A 16193-nucleotide genomic window follows, 5' to 3' on the forward strand; every position below is an offset into this window, starting at 1 on the left:
GGGACAGAGAGCGAGAGGGAGGGGGAGAAAAGTGGGGACGGTGGGAAGATGAAAATAACTTCTCCTTCTCCTCGTCCTACTTCTCTTTCCCCTTCTCCTCTTCCTCCTCCTCCTCCTCCTCCTTCTCTTTCTCCTTTCTTTCCTTCTCATCCTTCTACTTTTTCTTCTCCTCCTTCTTCTCTTTCCCCTTCTCCTCCTCCTCCTTTTACTTCTCCTCCCCCTCCTCCTTCTCCTCTTCCTCCTTCTCTTTCTCTCCTCCTCCTTCTCTTTCTCTTTTTTCTCCTTCTCCTCCTTCTACTTTTCCTCCTCCTCCTTCTCTTTCCCCTCCTCCTCCTTCTCTCCTCCACCTCCTTCTTCTTCTCTTTCTCCTTTCTTTCCTTCTCATCCTTCTACTTTTTCTTCTCCTCCTTCTTCTCTTTCCCCTTCTCCTTCTCCTTTTACTTCTCCCCCTCTTCCTTCTCCTCTTCCTCCTCCTCCTTCTCTCCTCCTCCTCCTTCTCTTTCTCTTTTTTCTCCTTTTCCTACTTTCCTCCTCCTCCTTCTCTTTCTCCTCTTCCTCCTCCTCCTTCTTCTCTTTCTCCTTTCTTTCCTTCTCATCCTTCTACTTTTTCTTCTCCTCCTTCTTCTCTTTCCCTACTCCTCCTCCTTTTACTTCTCCTCCCCTCCTCCCTTCTCCTCTTCCTCCTCCTCCTTCTCTCCTCCTTCTCCTTCTCTTTCTCCTTTTTCTCCTTCTCCTTTTTTCTCCTCCTCCTCATTCTTCTCTTTCCTCTCCTCCTCCTTCTACTTCTCCTCCCCTCCTCCTTCTTCTCCATCCCCCTTCCTCTCTCCTCCTCCTCCTCCTCCTCCTCCTCCTCCTCCTCCTCCTCCTTTTCCTCCCCTCCTGTTTCCTTACTCCAGGACCGAATGTATCAAGTTTGGGATAGATGTTACAAACTGGCCTGATGGCAGCTGCAGTTTGTTTGCAGGGCAGGCCTGAAAGGTGGCTTCCCTTGGATAGGTGTGCCAGCTTGTCCTAAAGTGACCCTACAGTTCTCTAGGATTGCACCTTTCGCTTTTGTTAGCTGTATCGGAATCAGCTGGTAGGATCATCCTTGCCAAGAACTGACATTGTAAGTTGCTCAAAGTTGCTTGATTGTGAGCTGGGCGGCATATAAATTTAATAAATAAATATTTATTTATAGAAAGAGAGAGAGGGAGGGAGAGAGAGAGAGAGGAGAAGGAAGGAAGGGAGAGAGAGAGAGAAAGAGAAAGAAGAAAGAAGAAAGAAAGAAGAAAGAAAGAAAGAAAGAAGAAAAGAAAAGCACCCTAGTTTTGGCATTTTATTCATGCACAGAGAATTCAGGATTCCCCTGAATGAACTGGTTTCTGGAGGCAAGTTGTTCGGTTCCACCACAAAACCGCGGAGGACAAATCGCGCTCGACGAAAGCGCGCATTTGACGTCATCACAGCGCGACGAAAACATCGCGCTGTGATCGAAAAATGTAAAATAAAGCGAAAACCTTACCCTAACCCCCCAAACCTAACCCTAACCTAACCCTAAACCTAACCCTTAACCTAACCCTAAATCTAACCCTAAACGTAACGCTAACCCTTAACCTAACGCTAAACGTAACCCTAACGCTCTAACCTAACCCTACCCTTAACCTAACCCTAACCTAACCTAACCCTTACCTTTATGTGAATCGGCTTGCTTTAATTTTAATTTTATTTCAATTTTTAATTTTTTTTCGTCGCGCTGTGATGACGTCAAATGCGCGCTTTCGTCGAGCACGATTTGTCCTCCGCGGTTTTGACGGGTCACGAGTTGTTCCACTGATGAATTGTTCTAACTGCCTGAAAATTTCTCCTTAGTTTAGGTTGCTTCTTTCCTTCGTTGGTTTCCACCCATTGCTTCATGTCTTGCATTCTGATAGCATTTTCAAGTATTATATCTTTTTTAAAAAAAAAAATCAATCCTAATGTTCATATTTTGTGACTTCAGGAAAAAAAAAAGAGATCTTGCTCTGTTGAAAAGAAGATATTATGTGACTTTATCTTGACTTTTTGAGTTTGTTCCTTTGAGCCCAATATAGTTTGTTCTCACAGCTGGGTCATGAATTACTGTACAGCTGAAAGTGATTCAAGGTGTGCCAACTCGGGCACATGGTTTAAATGTGACTTGAATCTGGTTTACATTCACCGATTTCCCCTTTCGTCCTCCACAAATTTGTTTTTACGAGAAAGCTCAGCGCAAAGGACAGAAATGTTTCTTTTGCCATTAGTTGGGTCTGCTAGGAAAGCACTGCGATGTGATAATGTGTTTAGAAGGATGACTCTTGTTTCAGAATAACAACGCTCAATTCATACATATTTTGCTTGCTCCAGGTAGTAGAGGCAAGGTTTTTTTTTAAGGAATTGCTGCTAAAGAGATTTTCTTGGAAAGCAATAGCAATAGCAATAGCAATTTTTATATACCGCTTCATAGGGCTTTCAGCCCTCTCTAAGCGGTTTACAGAGTCAGCATATTGCCCCCAACAACAATCCGGGTCCTCATTTTACCCACCTCGGAAGGATGGAAGGCTGAGTCAACCCTGAGCCGGTGAGATTTGAACCGCTGAACTGCTGATCTAGCAGTCAGCTGAAGTGGCCTGCAGTACTGCACTCTACCCACTGCGCCACCTCGGCTCCTGGCAAATGGAAAACTGGTGTTCTTTTCCAAATTAATATTTTCAATATCAGTACAACCATTTGTCTGAAATGGTATAGGGTTTCTTGCCTGAGCACGGGGTTGGACTAGAAGACCTCTAAGGTCCCTTCCAACTCTATTATTCTGTTACTACGTTGTCAGGATTGTCTCATGGTCATGCAGAGCTGCTGGTCTTCTTGTCATTTACCTTGTTAGCTTGGTAGCTCTTAACACTGCATGTGGGAGCTTAATACAAAGCTGTCTACATGTTTTATGAATTGAGAGGGTGGCCCAACTGGTGAATGCAGCATAAGGAACAAAGATGGTATTCAGCAGGTTCTTACCAGTTCTGGGGAACTGGTAAATACCACCTCTGGCTGGCCCCGCCCCCATCTATTCTCTGCCTCCTGAGTCCCAGCTGATCAGGAGAAAATGGGGATTTTGCAGTAACCTTCCCCTGGAGTGGGGTGGGAATGGAGATTTTACAGTATCCTTCCCCTGCCACGCCCACCAAGCCACGCCCACCAAGCCATGTCATGCCCACAGAACCGGTAGTTAAAAAAAAATTGAATCCCAACCACTGGTAAGGAAACATCTCATCTTACCACTGGCTGATGTGGATTCAAGAAGCATTGTGCTTAATTTCTTCCTCCAAGGATAACCCAGATTTTAAGTGTATGTGCCCACATTAGGCCCACCCAAGCCTCACCCTTATTATTATTTATTAAACAAATGTATACAGCCACCCACCTCATACACAGTGACTCCGGGCGGCTTGCAACATTAAACACAGTTAAAATTCCACAATTTAAATTTCCCCCATCCCGTGGCAGCCAAACAGAATGTGGCCCTGAAGGAGAACTTCAAGCTGTCGAGAAAAAAACATGTCTCTAAGGCATTGTGGAAAAGAAACAAGACGGGGATCAATCTTATCTCTGGGAGAGTGAGGTTCCAAAAAGAAAGAAGTGCCACAGCTGCTGTCCTTTTCCTAGTCCCCCCCACTCCTGATGTGTTTCATTGATAGTGTTGTGGCCTGCCAGCAGCCAACAGAGTTGGCAGCAGATTCGGACAGTGAGGAGGTTGGGAGGAACGTGGGCCAGTCCAGGAGTCTGGGAAAGGCTCTGATAAGGGCCCTTTGTTGGAGGCAGAGAGGAGGCCAGAGCCATATGCCAGTTATCAGCTGCCTTCAGAGTCAGACAGCAGTGAGGCAGACGAACAGCTGGAGCCTGTTCCCAGTGTGTGCATGCACAGAGTTGCCAGACGAAGGGAACAGGTAAAGAACAGGGGTCGACTAGGGAATAAGGCCAGATGATGAATGGCCCCTCCCAAAGGAAATAAAAGAGGAGCAAAAGGGGAGTGGAGTTTGCAGAAGACAATTAGTTTGCTTAATTGGTTCATGACTCTCCGAGACTCCTTGCCAAGATTTGCAGATATCGGCCTGGCAGCTCTCCAAGCCAGATAAGGTCTGTGACTGTAAATCCTCCCTTGAAAGACTTTAGTGGATGTGAATGAGCAGAATTCACAGTAATTAATAAAAGGGGGTTTGTCAGGACAAGGAGTTTGCTTCATGCTCTCAGGAAGCCTAGGTCAGAACAGATAGTTAGGACCTGCAACATGCCATGCTTTCCTAGTCTGGTGAGCAAGGTAGACAAAATTAGGAGCATCAGGCAGCAAGCCATGTAGGGCCAAATGTTGGTACTCTTTGGAAAGGCTGCAGGGCAAGGAGAAGTTCAGAAGCGGCTGCTCCCAGTTCAGCTCAGTTCAGGTAGTGGTAATCTCGCCTGGGTTGCAGTGACCCAGGCTGGCAGTGACCCAGGCTGGCCACGCCCCTGAACCAGTTCCCCGGTTTCCATTACCTTTGCTGGCATCTTGTTTATTAGCTTTTAATGGTCTTCATGCATATGCACAACCATTAACAGGGAACTGCGCATGCACAAGCAACATGCGGCCAGCATGTGCATGAGCGAAGCAAACAGCGTGCTTGTAAAACGTGTGTGTGAGTGAACCGGTGCCTGTTCACTAGGAACCACCCACTGGAGAAGTTGTGATTCAACATTTGCTGCTATGGGGATTTGCTGCAGCCAGACAAGGATAAAGAATGAATGGTCTGCCAATATCATAACTAACAAATGCTGCTTTAGCAGATAGCACACATTGTTGTCTGCATGGCTTGGTTTATTATTAATTATTATTATTATTATTAATTAGACTTATATACCGCTTCACAGGGCTTTCAGCCCTCTCTAAGCGGTTTACAGAGTCAGCATATTGCCCCCACAGTCCGGGTCCTCATTTCACCCACCTCGGAAGGATGGAAGGCTGAGTCGAACTTGAGCCGGTGAGATTTGAACCGCTGAGCTGCAGATCACAGTCAGCTACTGGCCTGCAGTACTGCACCCTAACCTCTGCGCCACCTCGGCTCTTATGCAGCCATGTTTCAATAGTCTCTTTTACAGTGAGTGACAGAAAGATAGATTCACAGAACAGCTTACATTCTGGGAAATGACAGGTGGTCCTCAATTTACGACCACAACGGAGCCTAAAATTTATGTTGCTACGTGAGGCATTTGTTATGAGGCTTTTGCCCCATTTTATGACCTTATGAACTTGCCACAGTTGTGAAATGAAATACTGCAGTTGTTAGCAACACAATTGTTTAGTGTGTCTGGCTTCCCCATTGACCTTGCTTGTCAGAAGGTCGTAAAAACTGATCACATGACCCCGGGATGCTTCGACCGTCACAAATATGAGTCAGTTGCCAGGCATCTGAATTTTGATCACATGACCAGGTGGATTTTGCAACGGTCATAAGTGTGAGAAACAGTCATAAATCAGTTTTTTCAGGGATGTTGTCATTTTGAATGGTCACGAAATGAATTGTTGTAAGCCGAGGACTACCTATACAGAAAACTGTTTCTTTGTTTATTTATTTATAAAATTTATATTGCTGCCTACTCGCACATGGCAACTCAAAGTGACTTACAGGACATAAAAACAGAATAAAAAAGTAATAAAAATTATAAAAGATGACAATAATAAAATAATACCCCCCAGCCTGGTGAAAACACACATTCATACCAGCTATTTAATGGGCTCTGTCTTGCTCTGGGATATCATCCAGGCCAGTGGTGGGATTCCGCCAGTTCGTACCTATTCGGGAGAACCGGTTGTTAACTTTCTAAGCAATTCAGAGAACTGCTTAGAAACAAAATCTCATTTTTTTCCCCACTTTATAGGGTTAATCCTGTAAGGAAGGCAGGAAGGAAACATTCTGGTGTTGTTTCTAGCCTAATCTTTATTGCCCTGTTTACAGAAACTTCCTCTACGGTTAATCCTCATCATATTGTAACAGCTAAGGCAAAGCGTCCATCGATGTGAGTGACATTAACTGGGCCACGCCCACCCAGTCACATAACCACTGAGCCATGCCTACCCAGCTGGTCATTAGGGCACAGAACCAGTTGTTAAATTATTTGAATCCCACCACTGATCCAGGCCCACTGGCAGAAATTTGTCTTCCAGAAGAGTGTTAGAGTGGAGTGGAGGCCAATCTAATTTCCAGAAGGATGATATTTCAGAGGGAGGGAGCCACCACGGAGAACGCCCTTGTTTTTTCTGTGCTTACTATTTCTTCCTCTTTTGCAACCATAGAACATTGTTTATTGAAAGAAAGTAATGTGATTGATATGTACATATTTATATGTCATAATTATTAATTCTAATTAATTGTATTTCCCCCTTTTTTGATATCTATTTTCATTCTAGGCTCTAGGAAATCATGAATTTGATAATGGTTGGAATGGATTATTGGATCCCCTCCTTAAAAATGTAAATTTTTCTATACTGAGTGCAAATATTAAATCAAAAGCGCCAAACACAACTAATATCTCACAGTACGTCTTTCCTTATAAAATAATAAATGTTGGTTCAGAGAAAGTGGGAATTATTGGCTATACTACAAAGGAGACACCTGTTCTTTCAAATCCAGGTACACTTTTTTTCATGCTTATATATAAAATTACATAGGTACAATAATTATATAACTAAATGTACTAGTGATTGCATCATTCCCACCATATTTCATTTCTTTTCTGGCATGAAATTGGGATTGTGTTGTCTTTCACAGTTGTAAGAGAAAACAGTTAACTGCCAACTAGGTGCTGAATTTTATACAGAATATGAAATCTAATATAGTTCCTGCTCTCTTTTATGTGACTGTAACATGGATTGAGGTTAACAGAATTAGTGATTTATTGCAGATTGGGAAGAGGATACTGGCTGATGATAGGATGAAGTGAAGCAATTTTAGGAAAAGCTTATCTGGAGGAATGAAAGATTGTTGAAGGAAAGAATTGGTCTGAAGACCAGAAGGGACCCTGCAAGTTGAACCATAATTTTCAGAATATTTGCGGTTTGACCCTTTCTCAAATGCATTTTTATATATTTAGAAATCACACATTTCCTCATTTTAATAATTGTTATTTTAAGATTTTATGGCACACAAAAATAATCTTCAGCACAATCCTCTTGGTCACTAATTTTCCTACATGATACCAATTTTCCCTTGAGTTCAGCTAGGCATATAAGAGATTGTATTAACATTCAAAATAAAAAAATAATACGATGATGATATAAGAAAAAAACATCTTGATTTTGTAAATATTCAGGAGAATATAGTCAGTTTAATATCTATTGTCGCAAATTGATAGGCGCAATAATCTAATAAAAGTTGGGCATATAGAGAAATAAGTCCCCCTAAAGGAAAATCACCATGGATTCTACAAACATAAAGATTGACTCACCAACCATTTAGAATTTATTGAGAACTTAGTAGATAGATCCATGGACATAGAGCAAATAAACCAATGATAGTGTATTTGGGGATTTTCAAAACGTTTTTGATAATTGCCATCAAAGGCTAAAGGTGTCAGAGTGGGGTAGGGTGAAAGACAGGAGTGAAATGGACCAGTTCGCCCGAACAGGTAGTAAAAATGCTACTGGTCCGCAGAACCGGTAGTAAAAAACACTAAAAAATGTAAAAAAGATTTTTTTTTAAAAAAAAAGGTCCAATGATAGCAATAGCAATAGCAGTTAGACTTATATACCGCTTCATAGGGCTTTCAGCCCTCTCTAAGCGGTTTACAGAGTCAGCATATCACCCCCAACAATCCGGGTCCTCATTTCACCCACCTCGGAAGGATGGAAGGCTGAGTCAACCTTGAGCCGGTGAGATTTGAACCGCTGAACTGCAGATAACAGTCAGCTGAAGTGGCCTGCAGTACTGCACCCTAACCACTGCACCACCTCGGCTCTATGATCACATGTCACACAGCCAAAAACGGGGGGTGGGGGCTCCATTTTTGCTCCCAGTAGGTTTCCCTGAAGCCTATTGGCCAAAAACATGGGGGAGGATCATCTAGTCCAACCCTACTCCAGCAGGACATTGTTAAAGTGAGTTTCTGTCTTTTTATCCCCCAGTTACATGACTACATAGTCACAAGTCCCCACCAAGCCACGCCCACCAAGTCACGCCCACAGAACTGGTAGTAAAAAAAATTAGATTTCACTACTGGTGAAAAATGTTATGTCCATCATTAGGAAAATAAAAATAAAACACTGATATTGCCATGCACTTATACAAATCTATCCCTGTCTATCCCTCCTGAAAAAGGGTATATAATAGGACAATAGGACAACATATAATATGTTAAAAGTTTGTCTCCCCCTCCCTTTTGGGTTGTGAGCCGCCCTGAGTCCCCCCAGGGAAAAGGGCAGCATACAAATAACTTCTATACTCTATACTCTATACTATACAAAAGATACAGAGAGAGCTATGAAAGTAATTAAGGGCTTAAACACCTTCCTACAAGCTTGGGCGGGGGGGGGGGGGAACCTATTGTAGATAGTGATGTTTGATGTATATAAAAGTTTGAATGGCATGGAAAAAGGGAAAGGGAGAAGTTTTTTTTTTTCCTTTTTCTAAACTCTAAGGCCATGGATAATCAATCAAACTGTTTTGAAGGAGATTTATTACAAACAAAACCAGGCTCCCACAGGAGACGAGAAACCTGGAATTCATTACAGTAGACACTAACTTGGATGGCTTTCTTTAGACGGGGTTGGAAAAATTCTTGACCTGTCAAGATTCTATATAAATCTGGGTTGGGGCAGCATGTTTCCAAATACCAGTTTCAAGGACATGGTCACCCCTGTGTGATGATGGGGCCACCATAAATGACCACTGTGAGGGGAAAGAAGGCTCCTCTGAGATGGGCTTAGGCCTGATCCAACAGGGCTGTTGTCAAGATTTATCATAGGTTAGAGAAAGAATCATTGGATGGATTTTCCTCCATAATGTTGGATGTTTCTTCTAGTGTCATTCTGCTTTGTTTCAATATCATTAATATGACAGGACAGAACATGTTGCTACATTTCATGATTTCTGACAGTGAAGAATGTTAAATCATTTCCCAAAATAGGATCCTCTGCTGTCAGATAATCTAATAACAATATTTAATCCTCTATTTTCATAAAATAACTATGATGTTCTACAATAGAGAATGAACTCTATTTTACAAATATTTTATTGCAACAAATGGAACACACAGCAAAATGTTTTAGAGATCTGTACTGCTCCATATTCCAGCTTTTCGTTCTTTCAGAATACTCCAATCCATTCTTTCTTCTCTTGACTTCCACGTTTTCCCATACCTGCATGCATTGTCCACTGAGTGCGTTTAGTCATCAGCACACAGTGTTTCTGGGATTGTAAAGCTACCTCATGCTTCTCCAAATACACGGGTGTGTTTCAACATGATTAGAAACAGAAAAAGCAGGATTTCAGGTCACACGAAGAGATCGAAATACGTACAATTCCATATGTGTAGCATTTTTCAGACATCGATTTGAATATCCATGAATTTTCTATAGGGATGGATGCCACGTCCTCTGTCCTAAATCTATCCTCGGACTGTAGATAAGCAGTAGTGGGTTAATTTGAACAGGACCTTGTCAAGCACTGCTATTGGCAAAAGAACTATATAGTGTGTGAGATTCACAGGGATCCAACTGGACTCTGCTTATGCAATGGGGTGGTGGTGTCATGGGTTTGTATATCCCACCCCATTAAAGACTCGTGTTTCTTTCCCAAACACTAATTCTGAAGATCAAAAGACCCAGCATGAGGACATTTAGGAGTAAAGAGCTGAGAAAGAGCAAAAAAGTTTGACAGGAGCCCATTTTACAAATAAAATGGACTTTCGGTTTGCACAAGGCATCATTTTAAGAGCCACTCAGAGTTGGTTAGAAGATGAGCAGCTATATAAATCTTTTAAATAAATAAGTAAATCTCTTTAGACCCAAGCAATCATCTTCATAAAACCTATAATATTTTTTTTCCTTCCAGTACTGCAAGTACTTCTTTCAGATTGGAATGTGAAATCTTAATTGTTATTCACTGGAATTTCCCACGTGTTGATCTGACATGGATATTCACAAATATTAATCCCTTGGCTAAGAATTAATATAATCAAATAATTCCCCTGGGCCTAACTAAAGTCCTTGGCATAGATTGGGATGTCCTGATTCCTTCACTTGTTAAAATAAAATACATCTTGTATTGTTTTTCTCGAGAATAGAAAGAACATGAGGTCATTTTCTTCGGGCAGCCCAAGATATTTTAAAGAATCCCAAATGTACAATATAGTCTATGATTACAGATTAAAAACATCAGGCTGGGAATTTGGTGTTTACTGTCAGCTCAAATGAAAATGCTTTGTTTTACATGAGAAAGTTGACTAAATGGTCTTGGTTCAAATATTAACAGTATGAAACGATTGGTTTCCCAATGATGGAACATCATTTCAAACATAAATGGTTGGGGTAGGGATAACTATACTATTAAATAAATATAGTACTAGAAATTATAAGAGGCAACATTTTCAGTCTTGTTTCTAGTTCTTTTGCTTTGATAGGTTGAAGGTAATATTTAAAGAAGTAGAGAAAGTGAACATTGTACAGATAGTCCTCGACTTACAACAGTTCATTTAGTGACTGTTGACTTATGACCCTTTTTCACCCGTATGACCATTGCAGCATCCTCATGGTCACGTCATCAAAATTCAGATGCTTGGCAACTGGTTCATATTGATGACAGTTGTAGTGCCCCAGGGTCATGTGATCATCTTTTGCGACCTTCTGACAAGCAAAATCAATGGGGAAGCCAGATTCGCAACAGATATCTTGTCACTAACTTAACTTCAGTGATTCGTTTAACAACTGTGTCAAGAAAAGTCATAAAATGGGGCAAAATTCACTTAACAAATGTCTTACTTAACAGCAGAAATGTTGGGCTCAGTTGTGGTCATAACTCGAGGACTACCTGTATTCTTGATTCAGAAGAAATATTTTTTTGTAATTAGCAATAGCAGTTAGACTTATATACCACTTCATAGGGCTTTCAGCCCTCTCTAAGCGGTTTACAGAGTCAGCATATCGCCCCCACAGTCTGGGTCCACATTTCACCCACCTTGGAAGGATGGAAGGCTGAGTCAACCTTGAGCCGGTGAGATTAGAACCGCTGAACTGCAGATAACAGTCAGCTGAAGTGGCCTGAAGTACTGCACCCTAACCACTGCGCCACCTCAGCTCTATACACATTTACTAATTACTCTGTTCTTTCAGGCTATCTGGACTGTTTCAGCATCAATAAGACATATTGTATAATAAAGTGGAGATGAATTGCCTGTGCCTCTCTTTAAACTGAAATGATTTTCCAAATAATTTCCATTATTGAAAATTATAATTAAGAATAAAATGACAGGATATATTTAAAACTACAGTAGCCATAATAAAATCCAATTACTGTATTTATAGCTTCAAGTCAGTTCTTGACTACCGATGACTGCGTGGACTATTCCCTGCAGTTTTCTTGGCAAGGTTTTTCGAAATTGGTTTGCTGTGGTCTCTTTCCTAGGGATGAGAGCGAGGAACTGGCCCAAGGTCACCCAGCTAGCTTTGTGCTAAGGTGGGACTAGAACTCACAGTCTCCCAGTTTCTAGCTCAATGTCTTAATATTACACCATATTGGTTCTCACTCTATAACTTGAGTTTAAAACATCCCTGCTGTCAATACCCCTCTTGTTTTTCATTACAGGTAATCCTCGACTTACAATAATTCACTTAGTGACCATTCAAAGTTACAACAGCATTGAAACTTATGACCTTCGTAACAATTATGACCATCATAAAACTTATGACCATTTTTCACACCTTTGTAGCATCCCTGTTCTGACCCCCTGGCCTGTGAATTAACCAGAACACAGGCTTGGCTGTTTGCCAGTATTTAATTACTGAGATAACGAATCCTTTGGCTGAGGGCCCAGACAACTCATATTCAATAGAATAGTTTGGCAGCAACCCAGATAGTTCAAATGAAGCAACGCAGATAATCCAAACAAACAGACATGGCTAGAATACAGACAGATTTTCTTCACTACTAATTCGAACGGTTGTTTCCTGCAAATGTCCCCTCCCAATGCCTCACTTATAAACTCTCTTGGTAGGGGCCAATCCACAACCACCTGTGCTTAATTATCTTCTGTAAGTCTGCCTACAGAATTGCTGCTTCCGTTTCTCAGCCCTTCTCAATCTAGCATCAGGGACAAACTGCCTTTGATCTTCCCCACTCAGGCGCCTCCTGATGGCCAACCAGCCTCTCTGGTCCCTGCTCTGAGTCTGAATCCTACACAGGATCCTCCACATCTTCCATGGCAGACTCATATGGTTCCTCGCTATCCGAGTCCCTCAGCAGCTCAACTGGATCCTGCTGGGCCACAACACATCCCCATGATCACATGACCAAAATTCAGATGCTTGACAACTGACTCATACTTATGACCATTGCCTTATCCCAAGGTCATGTGATCATCTTTTGCCACCTTCTGACAAGCAATGTCAATGTGGATTCATTTAACAACCAAGTTACTAACTTACCAACTGCAGTGATTCACTTAACAACTATGGGAAGTAAGGATGTAAAATGGGGCAAAACTCATTTTACAACCATCTCACTTAACAACAGAACTTTTCGGCTCAATTGTGGTTTTAAGTCAAGGACTACCTGTATAAGGGAGCTGTCACCTGAATACATAAATATTACTTTGTATTTTTCAGGTTGAGTGATGAAGACAGTTTCCAGTTTTAAAAGTAGCAGTTACATGTTGATGATTTTAAATGGTTTTAAAACCAATCATAGCACTGAACATGTGTTGCCTGGTAATTTCCAACTTTCAGTGATCTGATGGACATCATTTCTCCAGAATAGTCTGTCATTCAGTGCTTCTTTGAGTTCTTGTGAGCTCATGTTTGTGGCATTAAAGCTTATATCTAACCAACTCATCTTTAGATAGACCTCTTTTTCAATTGATTTAGTTTTCTTCAAGCATCCGGGTCTTCTACAGCTGTACACTTAAATGATATGTATTTTACATGTGTCTGCATGTTTGATAGCATTTAAAATCAGTTATTTAATCTTTAGGGTCAATTAAAGTTTCTCATTTTAAACCTAGCAGTATCACAATAATTTGCTGGCTAATAGCAAGGGATACTAAATAGAAAAAATAAATAATATCTATCAAGACATTCCAAATAATCTGTCTCCACACAGTTCGATGTTATCTTGATCAAATATCAAATATCAATTAAGTTTACACTATAGAAAAAGTGTATGTTGGCGTACAGTGTAGGATTTTCCAATTGTGATTAATCCATACTTATAAAAAACACACATTAAATATCATTCCAGACATTCCTACAATTCTTACGCTATTGGAAAGATTTTGAACACCCTTAACTCAGATACATCTGTAGCTAGACAAAGTAACATTGGCATGATAACGTGTGAATCATGACGTCCTCACACATTTTATACTTTTGTCACAATGTCTGATACGTAACTCATGTCTTTGTATCCAGTCCTCATTTTTCCTTCTTCCCAGATGTCTTCCTTGTTCTACTGAATATGGACAATTTATAAAGATACGAGATGTCTTGCAAAATTCAGTTTCAGATCTGCTCTAAAAGAAGTCACGAGCAAAACGAGCAAGACATCAGCAAATAAACATTGTCTTTCACAAAAGTAGTTTTTTAAATTTTACTTCCCCCCCCCCAACTCTCTTGAGCATTTGTGGCATTGGAAAATCTGAAGGATAATTACATTGTTGCAGCAAATGAGCCATCTCATTCCAAGGACAGTTTGAGAGAACATGGTGGCCACCATATATGACCACTGTGGGGACAAATAATGCTTCTCTAAGATGGCCTTTTCCTCCATAATGTTGGATGTTCCTTCTAGTGTCACTCTGCTTTGTTCCAATATCATTAATATACAGGCCAGAATATGTTGCTACGTTTCATGATTTCCGACTGTGAAGAATATTAAATAATTCCCAAAAGTAGGATACATATGGGTCTCTGGTACAGTGGTGGGTTTCAAAAATTGTTCGAACCTACTCTGTGGGTGTGGCCTCCTTTGTGGGAGTGGCTTGCCGCCCATGTGACCGGATATGACGATGCCGACAACACTTGTCAGAACCACCTTAAATTACCTCACACACAGCACTGGCATGCATAAGAATATGATGTAAACTTGTTTTTTTAAAAGCATCTTTTGTTTGCGTTAAAACAACTTCAACACACACAATGTTCTGATTGCACCACAAACGCAGTAGTCATCCTTACCTTTCACAGAGGCACTGAGTTTTATAAATATGAGCTTGATAGTGTAGAATAATCATATCCAAGGACCAGTGGTGGGTTTCAAAAATTTTTGGAACCTCTTCTGTAGGTGTGGCCTGCTTTCCGGGTCCACTGGTGGAACCTCTTCTAACCAGTTTGGTAGATTTGACGAACCGGTTCTACCGAATAGTTGCGAACTGGTAGGAACCCACCTTTGCTCTGCTATCAGATAATCTGATACAAATCCTTAATCCTCTATTTTCGTGAAATAACAAAGACAATAAACTTCCTGATACATTGTTTAGCCCTTTCAATCATAATTAAACCTACACCTTAATTTTCCTGCATGTGGTTCATCAATTCCACTTTATAAAATGTCACCATCTTCACTAAATGCAAGTTTGGACCTCTAATTTAGATACATTTTTTGCAAGCCATCATATTCTTCACCACATTTGTTTAAGGAGGTATATGTGATGTACTGCAGATTCATTTAAAGCTGCTATTTTCAAGAAACACAAGAGAAATTAATTTCCCATTCTCCCACATAATTTAAATGTTAGTAATGGCCTCACCTTATATGAACATATTTGGCTGCCAACTTTTACAAAATCAGGTTTAAACTGAACAGTTGCAATATACAAAGAGAAAATCAATCATTTTTTAGGAGAGCACGTACCCCCCCCCCGTTTTAATCATGGGACTCTCCAGTTCATCATTTTGTTTTGCAGAAGGGTCAGTCATAGATGAATGCCCACAGATAAAACATGCAAATATTGGTTCTCATATCTAGCATTAGATTTCACTTGTTTTATTTATATAATTTATACAGCTGCCCATCTCACACAAGTGATTCTGGGTGGTTTACAAGATTAAAACCAACAGCCTTACCAGACAAGTGTTAACACCCAAAGAAACAATTGATCCCACTTACCACCAGTGGTGCAATTCAAATTTTCTACTACAGGTTCTGTGGGCGTGGCTTGTTGGGCGTGGCAGGGGAAGGATTCTGCAAAATCTCCATTCCCTCCCCACTCCAAGAGAAGGATACTGCAAAATCTCCATTTCTCCCCTCACTCTAGAAGAAGGATACGGCAAAATCTCCATTCCCATCCCACACCAGGGGAAGGATATTGCAAAATCTCCATTTCCAGCCTACTCTGGGGCCAGCCAGAGGTGGTATTTGCTCACGCTTCAAACTTCTCAAAATTTCCACTGTCAGTTCTCCAGAATCTGTCAGAACCTGCTGAATTTTACCCTTGCTTACCACTCATAGTTCTGTTCCTTCCTGCTAGTTTTTTTAATTAAAAGGTTTTTTTTATTTAAAATTTTCAAGACAGACACAACACAAAGAATCCTCCTTCTTTACATACTGTAGAAAGTGTATCAGTTGGTTACAAAAAACTTTTGTGCATCTCTTCCGCTGTCGTCACAAAATTCGTATTAACTCAAATATTTTAAATCAGATATTTTTATACATATTACCATCATCATACCTCCATTTTCATTTGACTATAATTGTTTACACATCCTTCATCATAAAATGTACCAAAATTTAAAACCTGACCACATACTGGCATTTCATTTGCTATTTCTAATATCCTCCAATAACACTATGTCCTTATGGCCTATTCTAACTAAACATCAATAGTATTTAGTAACAAAAATTTCTAATCCTCCTTTCCAAATTACTGTTTACAATTTACATTCAATTTCCTTATGTTGTATGTATGTGTGTAATTATTGTTATAATTATCCCTCCTTCATTTAACTCTATCCATTATCATAGCAT

At 40.6% G+C, this 16193-nt stretch overlaps 1 protein-coding gene across 1 annotated transcript in view; it reads left to right on the plus strand.

Annotated features, from left to right (window-relative positions):
- NT5E (5'-nucleotidase ecto) overlaps positions 1–16193 on the plus strand; it is a 36730-nt gene that overhangs the window by 500 nt on the left and 20037 nt on the right. Inside the window, 1 exon segment of the mRNA XM_032215666.1 lies at positions 6431–6653. Coding sequence (XP_032071557.1) covers positions 6431–6653 — 223 coding nt within the window.

Source organism: Thamnophis elegans, chromosome 4 (assembly GCF_009769535.1).
Source record: "Thamnophis elegans isolate rThaEle1 chromosome 4, rThaEle1.pri, whole genome shotgun sequence".
Classification (NCBI taxonomy): Eukaryota; Metazoa; Chordata; class Lepidosauria; order Squamata; family Colubridae; genus Thamnophis; species Thamnophis elegans.